At 44.5% G+C, this 17,338-nt stretch overlaps 1 protein-coding gene across 5 annotated transcripts in view; it reads right to left on the reverse strand.

Moving 5' to 3' along the window:
* Nucleotides 1-12,620: 12,620 nt before the first annotated feature.
* Nucleotides 12,621-17,338, reverse strand: part of LOC144597448 (coiled-coil domain-containing protein 85C-like) — a 187,517-nt gene continuing 182,799 nt past the window's right edge. For all 5 annotated transcript variants that reach the window (XM_078406863.1, XM_078406859.1, XM_078406862.1 and 2 more), the window contains one exon: nt 12,621-16,796. In XM_078406863.1, coding sequence (XP_078262989.1) covers nt 16,707-16,796 — 90 coding nt within the window. In that variant the 3' untranslated portion in view covers nt 12,621-16,706. The remainder of the gene's footprint in view (nt 16,797-17,338) is intronic.

Below are 17,338 nucleotides of genomic sequence, written 5' to 3' on the forward strand. Positions count from 1 at the left end.
GCAAAGAATTCCACAGATTCACCACCCTCTGACTAAAGAAATTTCTCCTCATCTCCATCCTAAATTCTGAGGCTGTGACCTCTAGTCCTAGACTCTCTCCCATTCAAATAGCACAGATTACCACTTTTGACAAATTATGGTGGCTCGAAGACCAATTGAGTCTGGCGCCGACTTGACCTATTCGTTTCAGTCTGGTCTGCTTATCACAGAGGCAGATGCAAAATGCTGGAGTAATTCAGCGGGACAGGCAGCATCTTTGGAGAGAAGGAATGAGTGACATTTCGGATCGAGATTCTTCTTCAGACACCCATTCCTTCTCTCCAGAGATGCTGCCTGTCCCGCTGAGTTACTCCAGCATTTTGTGTCGACCTTCAATTTAAACCAGCATCTGCAGTTCTTTCCTACTGCTTATCACAGAAATGTTCCCCAACAAAGGAGAGTATTCCAGCCACTGGCCCTGTGTCAGTTCAAGGGGATAGAAAACCTTTCTATGCTGATCCTGATTTCCACCTCTTGGCTTATACTTTGTAGCATTTTTTTTTTTTATTGATAAGCTTTTCAGAATTTACCAGTTACTCTCTTAGGTGGAGAATTCCAGATCATTACAATTCTGATGAGAGTGGGAAATGATGAGAGATAAACTAGTAGAATCAGAACGTTTTAAGACTCCAGCAAAGGATGTTTAGTTTATTACTGTCATGTGCATCGAGGTACAGTGAAAATGCTATCCAGTCAAAGAAAAGACGATCAAGCCGTCCGGAGTGTAAAGATAAAGGGTATGATATTTAGTGCAAGATGAAGTCCATTTTAAAGATATTTCAAGGGTCTCCAATGAAGTAGTAACTCAGAAGTAGTAAAATGCTGGAGTAACTCAGCGGGGCAGGCAGCGTCTCTGGAGAGAAGGAATGGGTGACATTTCGGGTTGAGACCCTTTTTCAGACTGAAGTCGGGAGAGGGAGATACATAGATAAGGAGGTGTAAGGTGTGAAACCAGGACAAAGGAGATGGAGATCAAGGAAAATGTAGAATAGATCATTGTTTTCTGGGAGAAGGTAACAACGAAGCAAACAGATAAAATGTACTCCGAGACAGACTGGTCGGAGAACTGGGAAGGGGGGGATGGAGAGAGGGGGAAAACAAGGGTTACTTGAAGTTAGAGAAGTCAATGTTGATAACTGCTGGGGTGTTAGCTGCCCACGTGAAATATGAGGTGCTGTTCCTCCAATTTGTATTGGGTCTCACTGACAGTGGAGGAGGCCCAGGACAGGGAGGTCAGTATGGAAAAGGGGAGGGTGTGGCGAGTAGATAGATGAATGATTGTGACTGAACTTAAAATTGTCTGGCTGCTTATGAACACCCAGCAGACACGGTGGTACAGCGGTCGTGCTGCTGCCTTGCAGCACCAGAGACCAAAGTTCGATCCTGATTATGGACGCTGTCTGTACGAAGTTTGTACGTTCTCCCCGTGAACTGCGTGGGTTTTCTCCGGGATGTCTGGTGTCCCACACACAAGACGTATAGGTTTGTAGGTTAATTGGCTTGGTATAATTCTAAAATGTCCCGAGTGTGTGTAGGATAGCGTTAGTGTGCGGGGATCACTGGTTGGCGTGGACTCGGTGGGCCGAAGGGCCTGTTTCCGCCCTGTATCTCTAAACTAAACTAAACAAAACAGACTGCAAATGTAACTCTCCCATTCAATGTCGGAGGGAGATGGAAAGCAAGAAGCAAGGCTACTTCACTTGATATGTCTAACATTGTGCTAGCATTGACGGTTAAATGAGCAGTGCATGACATGGACAGAAGTCAGTAGAGGAGCCTAAACTATTTGCCGTTGATTTTTACGATTTAGATGAAGCATCCAACTGTTGTAGCCAACTTTGCTGACTATAAGATAGATTGAAAAATGAGTTGAGAAAGATGCAGCGAGTGCAGAATGACAAGAATAGCGTATGTTTATATATTTTTAAATGGTAGATGGCGTATAATGTGTAAATATTCACTGGAATTACGGGAAAGCAGAATATTGGTTAAATGAAGACTATAGGATATGGGACCGTGTTTTTGGATGTTGTACATTAAATAACAACGTTTGTATGCAGATATAAGCAAGTTAGGAAGTTTAGAGATGCAGTGTGGAAACAGGCCCTTCGGCCCACTCACGCCGACCAGCGATCCCCACACATTTGTTCTATCCTGCACACTGGAGACAATTTGCAGAAGCCAATTAACCTGCATGTCTTTGGAGTATAGAAGGAAACCGGAGCACCCGGGGAAAATCCACAAGGGTCACAGGGAGAAGGTACAGACTCCGCACAGGTAGTACCCACATTCAGGATTGAACCCGAGTCTCTGGTGCTGTAAGGCAGCAACTCTACCACTGTGCCCGCCCCAAAGTGGTGGCCTTGTGCAAAGTGGATGGTGTATAAGGTAGGGAAGCCGTGCTGTAACTGTGGACGGTGTTGGTGAGACCACAGCAGGAGTATTCCTCTTGTTGGGACTTCTTTTAATGAGGAACATACTTGCATTGAAAGCAGATCAGAGATGGTGAACTAGAGGGTTGGTTTAAGAAGTATAAGAAAATAACTGCAGATGCTGGTACAAATCGAAGGTATTTATTCACAAAGTGCTGGAGTAACTCAGCAGGTCAGGCAGCATCTCGGGAGAGAAGGAATGGGTGACGTTTCGGGTCGAGACCCTTCTTCAGACTGATGTTAGGGGGGGGGGGTGGGACAAAGGAAGGATGCAGGTGGAGACAGGAAGATAGAGGGAGATCTGGGAAGGAGGAGGGGAAGGGAGGGACAGAGGAACTATCTAAAGTTGGAGAAGTCGATGTTCATACCACTGGGCTGCAAACTGCCCAGGCGAAATATGAGGTGCTGTTCTTCCAATTTCCGGTGGGCCTCACTATGGCACTGGAGGAGGCCCATGACAGAAAGGTCAGACTGGGAATGGGAGGGGGAGTTGAAGTGCTCGGCCACCGGGAGATCAGTTTGGTTAATGCGGACCGAGCGCAGGTGGTTGGTTTTATGTGGAAAGCCTGTTCCTATGTTCATTGGAGTATAGAAGGAAGATGCAACCTTACCAAAACATGACTCCCATGGGGATTGACAAGGGTAGAAGCTTGGCGAATGTTTCCCTTGTTCTGTCCATTGTTCTGGGCACCCTCCCTGAGTGAAATATTTGGCCCTCATCTCACCCATCTGGACCCCACCACAATCAGAAGCAAATAAACAACCAGCAACCTGACAAAAATCCTGCAAACTGATTCCAGCTATCTGCCCTACTGCTTCTTGTCCTTGTCGATTTTGAGGAACTTCTGACTGGGTTCAAAATATGAGTTGGTTGGCAAAATGAGAAATGATTTATATCATCTCAGAAGAATGCATGTGTTGTAATGCAAGTACTTGTACAGCAGGGGGTGCATTGGTACCATGAACATACAGAGGGTGGATTCAGACTCGTCTGCAATGTGCATCTTTCAAATTACCCTTGTTTTATAAATAATAAGACCAACAAAAGGGCTTTTTCAATACTATTCTTTGGCGGTCATCTTGAAGAACATGGGGAGATGAGAAGTACTTCAGGAAGTTCAGAAGAACCATGAGATATCGCAGGAGAAGAGTCAAAATGTAGAAACGAGGAACCGCAGGTGCTGGTTTACAAAAAGAAAAGGGCACTTGTGAAAATTCTGCAACTTCTGCTTTCTATCAGACCTGACCAGTCCTCCAGTTGCATTGCTCAGTTTTTCATTAACGTTTCATTTTTCATTAATGTTAGATAGACGGGGTATGGGGGAGAAGGCAGGAACGGGGTACTGATTGAGAATGATCAGCCATGATCACATTGAATGGTGGTGCTGGCACGAAGGGCCGAATGGCCTCCTCCTGCACCTATTGTCTATTGACATAAATGGCTGGAGTAACTCAGCGGGTCAGGCAGCATCTCTGGAGATAAAGGATGGGCAACGTTTGGAGTGGGCACCTTTCTTCAGATTAGTTCGCCGAGTTATTCCAGCACTTTGTGTCTGTCCTTGGTATAAACCAACATCTGCAGTTATTTCTCTCTATGATTTTTGTTTTCCCCATTAGCGTTGCCTGACTTGTCGGAGCATGTCCCACAACTCTGCATTTTGCGACTTTTACTCTCTATTGTTTGTGTTCTCACGCTCTGACTGCCTCATTTCATTGCTTTTCCATTTCATTGTTCGTGTTCTCTGAAACTGCCTCCATTAATCCACCGGCTGGTTGACCTTGTGTATAGTTTATCCCCATGGCAACCCTGGCTTGATTTTATCAGAGATTTTTCCTTTGTTACTGTGTGTGGAGATTGGCTGCCATGTTTCCTGACTTGGCAATGATTGCAACACAAAAGGCAATTATTTTGATACAAAGCAGTTCGCAATACCCCAAGATCATAAACGGTTATAGCCAAATGCAGGATATTCAGTGGACATGGGGTTTGATGCCAGTGCAAAATGGATAATGTGAATGACTCGTCCATGATACTTGTAAGTTCATAAGTGATAGGAGCAGAATTAGGCCATTCGGCCCATTAAGTCTACTCCACCATTCAATCATGGCTGACCTACCTCTCCCTCCAAATCCCATTCTCCTGCCTTTTTCCCATAACCCCTGACACCCGTACGAATCAAGAATCTATCTCTGCCTTAAAAAATATCTATTGACTTGGCCCCCACAGCCTTCTGTGGCAAAGAATTCCACAGATTCGCCACACTCTGACTAAAGTAATTCCTTCTCATCTTCTTAAAGGAATGCCCTTTAATTGTGAGGCTATGACCTCTAGTCCTAGACTCTCCCACTAGTGGAAACATCCTCTCCACATCTATTCTATCCAGGCCTTTCACTATTTGGTATGTTTCAATGAGGTCCCCCCCCCCCACATTCTTCTAAATTCCAGCGAGTACAGGCCCAGTGTCGTCAAACGCTCATCATAGGTTAACCCACTCATTCCTGGGATATTTGTTTTTGGTTCTTGAGTAGTCTAACACCAGGTTAAAGATGTTTACATTGAATCTAGGTCGTGAATGGCAGGACTCTGGGAAGTGCAGGTACATGGTTCTTTGAAAGTGGCACCACAGGTAGATAGAGTGGTCAAGAAGGCATTTGGCACATTGGCCTTTATCAGTCAAGAGTATTGAGTAAAGACGTTGGGAGGCCATGTTACAGTTGCACAATACACTGGGTGAGGCCACATTTGGGGTATCGTATTCACGCTTGGTCACCCTATTATAGGAAAGATGTCAAGCTGGAAATGGTGCAGAGAAGATTTATGAGTACCTTGCCAGGACTGGATGGCCTGAGCTATATTGGGGAGGTTAGGACTTTATTCCTTGGAGCTTAGGAGAATCAGGGGTGATCTTATAGAGATGTGTAAAATCATGAGCAGATTGGAAAGGGTAAATGCACAACTTTCTTTACCCAGAGTGGGGGAATCAAAAACTAGAGGACAGAGGTTTAATATTTGGGGGGGGGGGGGATGATTGGAACAGGAGGGGCAACTCTTTTATCCAAAGGCTCGCAAGTGTATGGAAAGAGCTACCAGAGGAGGTAGTTGAGGTAGGTACTATTGTAATGTTTAAGAAATATTAAGACAGGTGCATGGGCAGGATAGGTTTAGAGGGATATGGGCTAAATGCTGGCAGGTGGGACGGCGTAGATGGAGCATGTTGGTTCGCAGAGGCAAGTTGGGCCAAGGAATCAACGAATTGACCCTTGATAAATTTCCTTGTCCCAGCTCCTGTCTGGTAGAAGGCATAGAAGCTTGAAAGCTGCACCATCACACTTGGGAACAGTTCTTCGCCTGTTATCAGGCTAGCTGAACGGTCTTCCCATGAGCTAGGATACTGTTCAATTCACCTCAACCCCATTGTGGACATGGGACTTTGTCTATGGTACTGATGCGCTATAATGCTGAGAACTATATTCTGCACACGGTATCTTCCTATTTCCGCTATCTAATGTAGTTGAGTTTCACTTGATTGTATTTATGTATAATATATCAGATTTGTTTGGATAGCATGCAAAACAAAGCTTTTCACTGTACTTTGGTGACAATAATAAACCTAAACTTAAGACATGAACAAGTCTAAGAAGTGAGGTTAGGAATGGTACCAAGCTGTCCATTATGACCCAGTATAATCTTTAAAATAGGAAAAAACAATGAAGCAGTGGATGAAAGGCCTGGATAGATTGGATGTGGAGAGGATGTTTCCACTAGTGGGAGAGTCTAGGACTAGAGGCCACAGCCTCCGAATAAAAGGGAGTACCTTTAGAAAGGAGATGAGGAGGAATTTCTTTTGTCAGAGGGTGGTGAATCTGTGGAGTTCATTGCCACAGAAGGCTATGGGGGCCAGGTCATTGGATATTTTTAAGGCGCATATTAGGAATATGCCCCGATCTCTATCAACGGGGACAGTGTGGAGAGAGTGTCCAGCTTCAAGTTTCTGGGCACTCACATTTCGGAGGACCTAACATGGTCCAATAACACTGCTGCGCTGGTCAAGAAGGCACAACAAAGACTGTTCTACTTAAGAACACTGAAAAAGTCTGGTCTACCCCAACAGCTGCTGACGACCTTCTACCGCTGCACCATAGAGAGCATCCTAACGCATGGCATCCCTGTGTGGTACCTCAGCTGCACGGAGGCAGAAAGGAAAGCTCTACAGCGGGTAGTCCTTAGAGCTCAGAGGGCCATCGGAACACAGCTACCAGACTTGGAGGGCATCTACAACACACGATGCCTCAGAAAAGCCACCAGCATCCACAAAGACTCTTCACACCCCTGCAACAGTCTGTTCGAACTCCTTCCATCGGGCAGACGATACAAGGCCTTCTACGCCCGCACCTCCAGACTCAGGAACAGCTTCATCCCCAGGACCATAGCTGCTATGAACCGGTCCTGCTGAGCCGGATGGCCACAACGCATAGATCAACTTGCACTTTACCCTGTCTAAAACTGTTACAATTGTTCCGTTTCGTTGGGTTGCTGTTGTCTAAATTACTTAAATTATTGCATCGTATGGGAGGCGCATTCCCAATCTCGTTGTACCCCTGGGTACAATGACAATAAAGATATATTGTATTGTTGTATTGTATTAGTATGGGTGTCAGGGGTTACGGGGAGAAGGCAGGAGAATGGGGTTGAGAGGAAAAGATAGACCAGCCTTGATTGAATGACGGAGTAGATGTGATGGGCCGAATGGCCTAATTCTGCTCCTATAACTTATGAACTTATGTGAACAATTTCATAATGAAATCATGTTAGACACTCTTATCTGTGTTATGTCTCTGTGGATTCCAAGACGAAGTCTCACACAAACACGTGTGTCCATCGTTACACTTGTTCACATGCTCGCACACACACACACATGCGAACATACACAAACACTGACGCAAAAGCATAAAGAATCTGTATGTTTTATTTTGTTTAAAAGCCAACTAACAGTTCCTATGAAACACATCCCTTTCATTGATCAACTAAAATATCGAAAGCTAAAATCAGTACTTTAAAATTAAGATAAACACCAGGGTTCGAGGAAGGCCAGGATGTGAAATGCTGTGTTCCATCGAGAATACAAATCCAGGCCAGGCCCCACACAGAAACAGTCATCAAAACAGCAATACACATGTACAGCAGGCAAAATACAGCAGGAATTTCCTCAACACAAGTTCCATCGAGAAACTTCAGTCACAATTCTGCTCAAGTAGTTATGGTCGTGTCACAACCTTATTAAAATATTCTTCTTTTATATTCACAGTTGATCTACACTCATTCTGTGTTTTTGTCTTTTTATGTTTTTAACACATACATATCAATTGATCATCATCACCTCAAAAAAAATAGTTTTTTTTTTAATATTAAAAAAATATTCATTTCTTCCTTCTCACTTCTTGCCCTCAAATGCCACTTTCATTCTCTCCAAGGACCCTCTGCAAGATGCAGGGGTTGAGCTGAAATTTGACTGCTTGGTCTTTTTCCCCCGTTTTACTTCACTGAGATTCCAGAGATGGCCAAGTTCCACCTTCCTCGTGTCTAGCAAAGAACCGCGGACGCTGGTTTAAATCGAAGATGGACACAAAATGCTGGAGTAACTCAGCGGGACAGGCAGCATCTCTGGAGAGTGACGTTTCGGGTCGAGACCCTTCTCCGGACCGAAGAAACGTCAGTTACTGAGTTACTCCAGAATTGGGCATCTATCTTCCACCTTACTAATTATTGTTTATCAGGTTGTAATAGTGGGACAAATTTTAAAAATCAGAATCTTGACAGAAGAATGTATGTATACAGCTATTCGGAAACTCAGTCTCAGCCATTTTCAGCTCAACTATGGTGTGAAGCAGGGGGTATGGTGTGCTTCCTGCCAATTTCTCCTTACTGCACCCTCAACTGACAGCATCAACCCACCAAACCTATTGGACCATTATGGTCTTTTGCACGAAGAAAGCGTCAAGGTTTGGAAAACTCCACAAAAATAGTTTGTTCGAATAGTTTGGACACGGTAAAATGCCAGATTTAATTGCAAAGTGTGAATCTACAAAACATGTCAGAGATTGAGCTAGTCAATGCATCAAATGTGGATAAAACTAGTGTTATCCAATTATTCAATGAAAGAACAGTTTTTTTTTTCCTCGAAGCCATATTGCCCTTCTATACAATTCTCAGCAAAAGCAACACAGCTCGACAACACAAAGAGAGTACTGTCTACAGAATATCACACTCCAATGATTAACAGCACTGTGCAAGTCATTTCACTTATTCAAATACAGACAATCACAACAAGGGCTACTTGCGTGGCTGAGAGGGAGTGAAGGGGACTATGGTAACCTGCTCTGCTTGATACCTCTGACTTTCCGAGTGCTGGATTTCAACAAGAATCACATTTCTGTTTTCAGCCCCATGCCACAATGTTAAGTCAAATATCTGCAGGCCAACACGCCTATGTTTGCAAACAAAAATTTCTTGTGGACAACACATCAATTTTGAAGGACTGATAGCTTTTGACTTTATACTTTAGAGTTACAATGTGGAAATGGGCTGGGTCTTTCAACTGCTGCCTTAATGTGCAACCACTGATTAACTAATCTTTCTGAAGAAGGGTCCCGCCCTGAAAAGGTCACCTATTCCTTTTCTCCAGAGAAGCTGCCTGAGTTACTCCAGCATTTTGTGTCTATCCTCGGCTTAAATAATCATGCTCAGACTTAGTAGTCATCTTCTGCTTGTTAGTTTGCTAACATAACACTGGTTGGAAATTTGGATTGGACTCATGCCCATCTGATTTAGGGAGAAGACCAGCAGAACCTTGGGATCAGGGTCTCCAAGTAAAATGGGATCAGGGTCTCCAAGTAAATTCCATCCATGAACCTCAAATCCATCCAGCAGGCCTGAGTCACTGACATTCTGAAGCTCAAAGTTAATGACTAATGTGTGCGACCTTTCCTAGTTCTAAACCTCGCTTGGATGGAGTGCCCATTTTACTCTTCGTAAACTAGAAATCATCCCAAAGTCTGCTCCTGTGCACTACTCTCACCGACTACCATTCATCTTCAGTCCTCTGCTCTCTGACCTACATCGGCTTCCAATTAAGCAATGGTTTGCTGGTAAAATTCTCATCTGTGCCTTCATATCTCTCCCTATTTCTGTAATCAAGCCCTTCATCAGTGGTTGGTTGGTTGGTTGGGACATTATGGGCTCCATCCATCCTGAGGTCATCTGTTGCCACCCTGCTTTGTTCTGGCGGCCTTCTCTATCTTTCAGTCCGAAGAAGGGTTCCGACCCGAAACATCGCCTATTCTTTTTCTCCAGAGATGCTGCAAGACCCAATGTGTTACTCCAGCATTTTGTGTCTATCTTCGGTACAGACCAGGGTGCACAGGAATAGGAACAAGCCATTCAACTCCTTGGGAGAAGCAATTAGATCTGTTTTAACCACCTTAGCTCAGTGTCTTCTGATCGCCTGATCCAACAAAAGCCTCTTGATCTCTTCTGAAAAGCTTCAATTATCCCAACATTCACTCGAGCCTCGAGGGAGTGAAAACTCCAGATATTGAAATTGGAATATTTATGTTTAAAAATGGCTTAATACTATCAGACTTTACATCACTGTACCATGGGGAAAGTCCTCCTCAGCCCTTCACTAAAGACATGCATTTATACCACAGATCGGGAGCGTGAAACACACACAAGTAGCTCAGTTACTGCTGTCACTGTTATCCTACTGAGAGGAATGATTAATTATCAGTTAAGTGAAGGCTATTTCTCTTTTGCCATTACTAGATTACTTGCAAATAGGGAAAGAAAGGGCAATCCATACGAGTTGTTGATCTGCCATAGGAGGAGGCAATTGGAATTGTAAAAGTTCAATAGGTAAACACTTGGAGCCAATTACCCAAGAATATTCATCTTGCGCCAACCTGTGTAAATTATTGTCAAACAAAACACATACAGTGCCAAGTACATAGATCAGCATGCAGTCCCACAGTTAGAACAGGTTTGTGGCTTAACCCGTAGTATTGATCGTAATACCACCAGAGTACAGAGACTCCCAGTCTGGTTACATGATGTAGATGGGGTTGAGAGAGAGAGATAGATTCAACCACGATTGAATGACAGAGTGGACTTGATAGGCTGATTGGCCTAATTCTGCTCCTATCACTTACGAACTACCCGAAGTCACAGAATTGTAAGGATGACCATTTCATCCTCTAAGGGTAAGACACATACCCCCCCCCCCCCCCCCCCCCCATTATAATCAATCTGCATTTATTGAAGAGCGATCAATATTTGAAGTTTTTGTAAAAATTGAATGATGTGGATTCAATGCTAAGGTATTTTTAGTGGAAGGGTTGTTCATTTACCACTCCTGGACAATGATTGTGCACGGCTCGTCTAAAATGGGATCAGGGTCTCCAAGTAAATTCCACCCATCAACCTCAGTTCCATCATCTGCAGGCATAAGGAGAGGAGAGAAGTGAAGTCAGCCGTGGTTTTAGAGTCACTCACAGGAACCTTCAACCCTTTAGGAGTAAGTGGACGAGATCTTACTCTGGCTAATTTATTTTTGATGGAGAACTTTGTAATCTATCGATGTAATGGCATGAAAAAGAAAAGCATTGCAATTGTACCAGCTTATTTTTAAACCCACCTCAACAATCAAATCACACTTTGTCAGCAGACTGGGACAGTGGCAGAAACATTTCAGCAATAACAAAACATTGACATTATCATATATAGATATACATATATATATATATTTGATATAACATGATAAATTTATACTGTGGTCTTATTAAAATATTATAATGTCAGAACACAATTGTATTGGGAAATCTCCAATTTCCAGTGTATAGTTTGTTGCTTATTATATTCTGAGGTAAAAGAAATATTTAAACTCAGGGGTTTGGAACATCTTCAGGGCAGTATATTTACAAGCATTAGTGCACATATATATGCAGTTGCCTTCAGTGTTGGACTATCCAAATTCTAGTTTAGTCGAAGATCAGATTGAAATAGAGTACCCTTTGTGGTAGACAAATTAAATGTGGATGAAGTTGTTTTCAGAACATACTGGCTGGAACAAGACTGTGACCGACCACCCACACGCTGGTCTTAGAGCTTTGGGATCTTTGGGAAAGACTTTTCAGACCTTTGGAGATACAACGTGGAAACAGGCCCTTCGGCCCACCAAGTCCGTGCCGACCATCGGTCACCCCGTGCACTAAGCAGTATCCTACACACTAGTTACAATTTACAATTTTACCAAAGCCAATTGACCTACGAAACTGTATGCCTTTGGAGTGTAGAAGGAAACCGGAGCACCCGGACAAAACTCCGCTGTCACAGGGAGACAGTACAAATTCCGTACGGACAGCACCTGTAGTTGGGTCTCTGACGCTGTAAGGCAGCAATTCTACCGCTGCGCCACTGTGCCGCCTCTTAATCTGCACTATGGGTAATTGATAGTAGCCAATTAATCTAGCAGTGGGTCTTTAGAAGATGGGATGGAAGCAGAGCAATCAACAGAAACACAGATGGGGACAGGGAGGGTGAAGACACCCCACAGAAAGGCATGCAAGGTCAGGATGGAACCCAGGAGCTGTGTGTCAGCAATGCTACCAGCTAGGCCACCGTACCGCCCTTTAAATGACATTTCATCACTTAGGATGCAGACTAGCAAGACGACTGCTGGGATCGGTCTCCCGCACATACCAATTGCACCCGAGCCGCACACAAAGAGACTGAATGTGACCAAGGTCTTTACCTCGTGATAACCAACAGATCAAGCTTTGGCTGCTCTTGTTCCCCAGCCCAATTCAAACACCAAATTTATTTGCAGTATACTTTAGGTCAACCTCATTGTAGCTCTGATACAGAATAAAACTCAGGGTGTAAATATTATGATTTGGAGTTTTAGACTTCAGGGATGTGTAGGAAAGAACTGCAGATGGTAGTTTAAATCGAAGGTAGACACAAAATGCTGGAGTAGCTCAGCGGGACAGGCAGCATCTCTGGAGAGAAGGAATGGGTGACGTTTCGGGTCGAGACTCTTCTTCAGACTGAGACAGATCGAGTCTGAAGAAGGGTCTCGACCCGAAACGTCACCCGTTCCTTCTCTCCAGAGATGCTGCCTGCCCCGCTGAGTTCCTCCAGCGTTTTGTGTCTACCTTAGACTTTTATAGATTCAGCACAGAAACAGGCCCTTCGGCCCACTGAGTCCGTTCCAACCAGCGATCCCCAAACATTAACACTATCCTACACACTAGGGACAATTCATAATTTTACCAACACCAATTAACCTACATACCTGCACGTCTTTGGAGTGTGGGAGGAAACCGGAGCCTCCAGAGAAAACCCACGCAGTCACGGGGAGAAGGTACAAACTCCGTACAGACAGCGCCTGTAGTCTGGATCGAGGCCAGGTCTCTGGCGCTGTAAGGCAGCAACTCTACCGCTGCGCCACTGTGCCGCCCTTATGATCTGACTGTAATTTGGAACTGGCGAATGACCTCTTTATGGAATGATTTGATCCAAGGTAGAATCCCAAATCATACTCCAAATTAAGTGGAGATGCACATTTTTCTGCCATTTTGCTTCAGCTTCTTATCTCAGACTCACCCGAGTCAGATTTCAACTGGAGATACATTGACCCCTAGAGCAGGGAAATCAAAGCCAGCAAAATAAACATACTCCCAACCACAAATCACTTGGGAATGGCAGCCAAGTGCCTACACAATCAAAGCAGGCAGAGGCAGAGACAGATTCAATCTGTCAACGGACATGTGTTGCCTATAAAGCAGGTTAGATAAGGCGAATTGAAATGTTTATTTGGCTCAGGATGCTTGAGGTCAGGGTGGTCGGTTTAGTTTGGGGGGGGGGGGAGGGAGGGAGCAAGGAAGGGGGAAATTGATAAAGCTTGATCCGTCAAATGTTAAGCAATTCTTCAGCCGCTCCAAGGGTGAACAATGGATTAGTTGGCGGAGACGAGAATCTGTAGCAAATTGGCAACAATCTTTGCAGTCCTACCCATTGCACTGTGTAATTTTCATGTACTGCACCTGGAATGAAAATCATTCCATAAAGTTGGCACAGCTCGGAGATGGCATGTTGGAAAGCCATTTACTTTTCGAGTGTGGGCATCTCTGGGAAGACAATCATTTAAGGCCCACTTCTAACTGCCTTTCCGAATGTGGTGGTGAGCCACCTTGTTAGATCACTACAGGTTGTGTGAGATCTCCTTGTACCTCACACAGTCCCCGTTTCCCTCACCAGAACACTGACTGTCCAAGCACCAAACTCTGGAACCCACTCCCTCTCAACCTTCTTAACTCTTGCCAAACTCTTATAAAAGTTTCCTTTTCGTGGAAACTCTCCTATTATCATCTGCTTTGGCTCAATCAATATTTGCTGATCACATTTTACAGCTTTAAAGATACCGCATGAATGTGAGTAGTGGATTTGCGTGCCCCATCTTGAGATAACCTGTGATAGACACAAAGAGCTGGAGTAACTCAGCGGGTCAGACAGTATCTCTGGAGAAGAGGAACAGGTGACGTTTCGGGTCGTGACCCTTGTTCAGACCCGACCCGAAACGTCACGTATTCCTTTTCTCCAAAGATGCTGTCTCTTCCCCCGCTGAGTTACTCCGGCTTTTTGTATCTATTTTCGGTTTAAACCAGCATCTGATTCTTTCCTGCACATTGAGATAACCTGTACCAATGTACTAAGGGAACATTGTTCTGACGATTGACGCAAAATGCTGGAGTAACTCAGCGGGACAGGCAGCATCTCTGGTGAGAAAGAATGGGCGACGTTTCGGGACGAGACCCTTCTTCAGACGAGATGTTACAAAGAGGTGTGCACTGGTGTTAAACATTCCATGGCACTATCTGAAGTGCCGGGAGAAATCCCAACTAACATTTCAATTTTAACCATATCGTCTAAACAGGCCATGTAATGATTTATCTGGTTACCCTTCCGTTCTTGAACGTTGCTGTGCACATTGTGACTCCAAATAAGACCTTTGAACACCATAATACTGAGCTGTATGTGAAAGACTGAGAAATCACCCGGGGCTCTTTATACATATCTTCAGTGCACAGATTCCCTCGCTAATGTAAGTGAGAATATTGGGAATTTCAAAATGGTTGAGGCAGGTGCAATAACAACATTTAAAAGACATTTGGACAGGAGAGGCTTAGGGGAATAGTCGACAAACACAGGCAAATGGGACTAGGAGTTGGGAATCTTGGTTGGCAAGGATGAGCAGGGCCGGAGGGCCCTGTTTCCATGCTCTATGACTCTATGACTCATTCACAAAATTTGGTTACCAGAAAATAATATGCTCAACATGAAAGTGAACAGAGCACTGGGTGAGGAGAGCGGAAACAAATGACCCATGTGGGGGTTAATTATTGGCTATAGACCTTTGCATGTAGCGACACTGGTATACTTTGGATCTGAAGATTTAGATTTAGATTTAGATTTAGAGATACAGCGCAGAAACAGGCTCTTCGGCCCACCGGGTCCACGCCGCCCAGCGATCCCCGCACACTAACACTATCCTACACACACTAGGGACAATTTTTACATTTGCCCAGCCAATTAACCTACATACCTGTACTTCTTTGGAGTGTGGGAGGAAACCGAAGATCTCGGAGAAAACCCACGCAGGTCACGGGGAGAACGTACAAACTCCGTACAGACAGCGCCCGTAGTCAGGATCGAACCTGAGTCTCCGGCGCTGCATTGGCTGTAAGGCAGCAACTCTACCGCTGCGCCACCGTGCCGCCCAAGATACCCCAAACACAATAATCCTTTCCTCCCAATGTTATGAAAACAACCTCATTCGTCATGAGTTTACAGATTACCTCCGTGTGAATTATTATTTCAACCGGACTTGGGAAATTCCTGAAATTGTACATGACACTGTCAATAACCTAGTCGATCGCATTGCCGATCGTTAGCACGCGAGCTGGAGTGAGTCGCTCGTGCGTGGCGCGATGGGCACGGCGCCACTTTCACCTCCGCCGCCTCCGACAGAATCACTCGACTGCGACCATTTCCGTGCTGAAGGCTCGGCGCCGTCTGTTGAAGATGCAGCATTCTGTCTGGGAGTCAGGTTGGGCTTTGAAAGTGGCAGCCAGGCAAGGGTGGAGGCAAAGGTGCCACAAGCTTTACTGCTGGGTTCGGTTGGTTTCGAGCTGATTTTACGGAGCCACAAGTTGTGTTTCACTCTTCCTGTCCATCTGTTTCACATCCACACCCCGTTCCAGAAACAACACGTGGATTTTGGACCCACTTCTCCGATGCGGGGCAGGTTGGCGATCATCACATACTCTCCTGCAGCAGACAGTGCAATCAGACGTCCTGGGACACACTGCCCAGACTAACGTCAGCAGGAAATACCATCAGGAGAAAAGAACCCTGTCCCTTTAAACTTCTATTCCTTAAAAAACTATACTTTTATCCTCAACGGCCCTACTTTTCAACAAGGGAGGAGGCCTCACCATTTGGTCTCTTGTGTTGTGACCCATAAGCGTCAATAACATTGTCGTTCCAGGGCTGGCTGTAGGTTGGCACAGCCATAACTGTACATCGACACAATGGGAGGCCAATGTACTTGTGGGCCGGGTTTTCCTGTACTTGGGAGAGAGAGTGGCTTCATCTTTCACCTTGATCCCACTGAAGAACTCCATGGATCCATTGGTCTGACTGGGAGCTTGCAGCTTGCAACCTGTCCAACCGAGGAATTTAATGAAGAAACAACGCCCCCAAAGGAGTCTGCTTATAACGTGATCTTCTCGACCATTCACGTAGATGGGGACAGGTCGAGGAGCAGGGAGGGAAGGTGGCTCAAGACTACACACTGATCAATCCCTTCACACGTGTCTCCACTCAGTCTCCATCACATCAATCATGTGACTGACTGCACAATGTTGTGTCGTACACCTTACAAGTGTTGTGTGTACAGTCAGCCACATCGAATGAGTAAATTTACACTGTGGTCAGTTTGCAGCAGTCTCCAGCATATCCGGCACATGGTGTCGCCCTTGTTCATGTATGGGGTTAGTGGAGGAGGGCCATGGTGGGTCAACACTTCTCTGAGGTTCTGGTTTGTTCACGTGTACTGATGCAATGAATGTGCTTCTCGGAGCAAGGCTGCTGGCCTCCAGGCCTCAGGAGCAACAGCACTACAAAGGTCCCTTGAACTGGTTGCCCGAGAGATGTTGCCTGATGGATGGGTTTGATCCGGCTGCATCTCCAAGCTTACGCCAAACCACCTGAAAGACACACAGCGCACAAATCAGCAAGCCCACGTTATTCATACCCATTCATAGAAGGAGGGACAGAAAGATAGAAGAAAGATCAAAAGAAAAAAGAAAAGATAAAAGAACAAAAGAAAAGAGAAAGATAGAAGAAAAGAAAAGAGAAAGATAGAAGAACAAAAGAAAAGAGAAAGATAGAAAGAACAAAAGAAAAAAGGAAGATAGAAGAACAAAAGAAAAGAGAAAGATAGAAGAAAAGAAAAGAGAAAGATAGAAGAACAAAAGACAAGAGAAAGTTAGAAAACAAAAGAAAAGAGAAAGATAGAAAGAACAAAAGAAAAAAGGAAGATAGAAGAACAAAAGAAAAGAGAAAGATAGAAGAAAAGAAAAGAGAAAGATGGAAGAACAAAAGAAAAGAGAAAGATAGAAGAACAAAAGAAAAAAGAAAGATAGAAAGAACAAAAGAAAAGAGAAAGATAGAAAGAACAAAAGAAAAGAGAAAGATAGAAAGAACAAAAGAAAAGGGAAAGATAGAAAGAACAAAAGAAAAAAGGAAG

Source organism: Rhinoraja longicauda, chromosome 10 (genome assembly GCF_053455715.1).
Source record: "Rhinoraja longicauda isolate Sanriku21f chromosome 10, sRhiLon1.1, whole genome shotgun sequence".
Taxonomy (NCBI): Eukaryota; Metazoa; Chordata; class Chondrichthyes; order Rajiformes; family Arhynchobatidae; genus Rhinoraja; species Rhinoraja longicauda.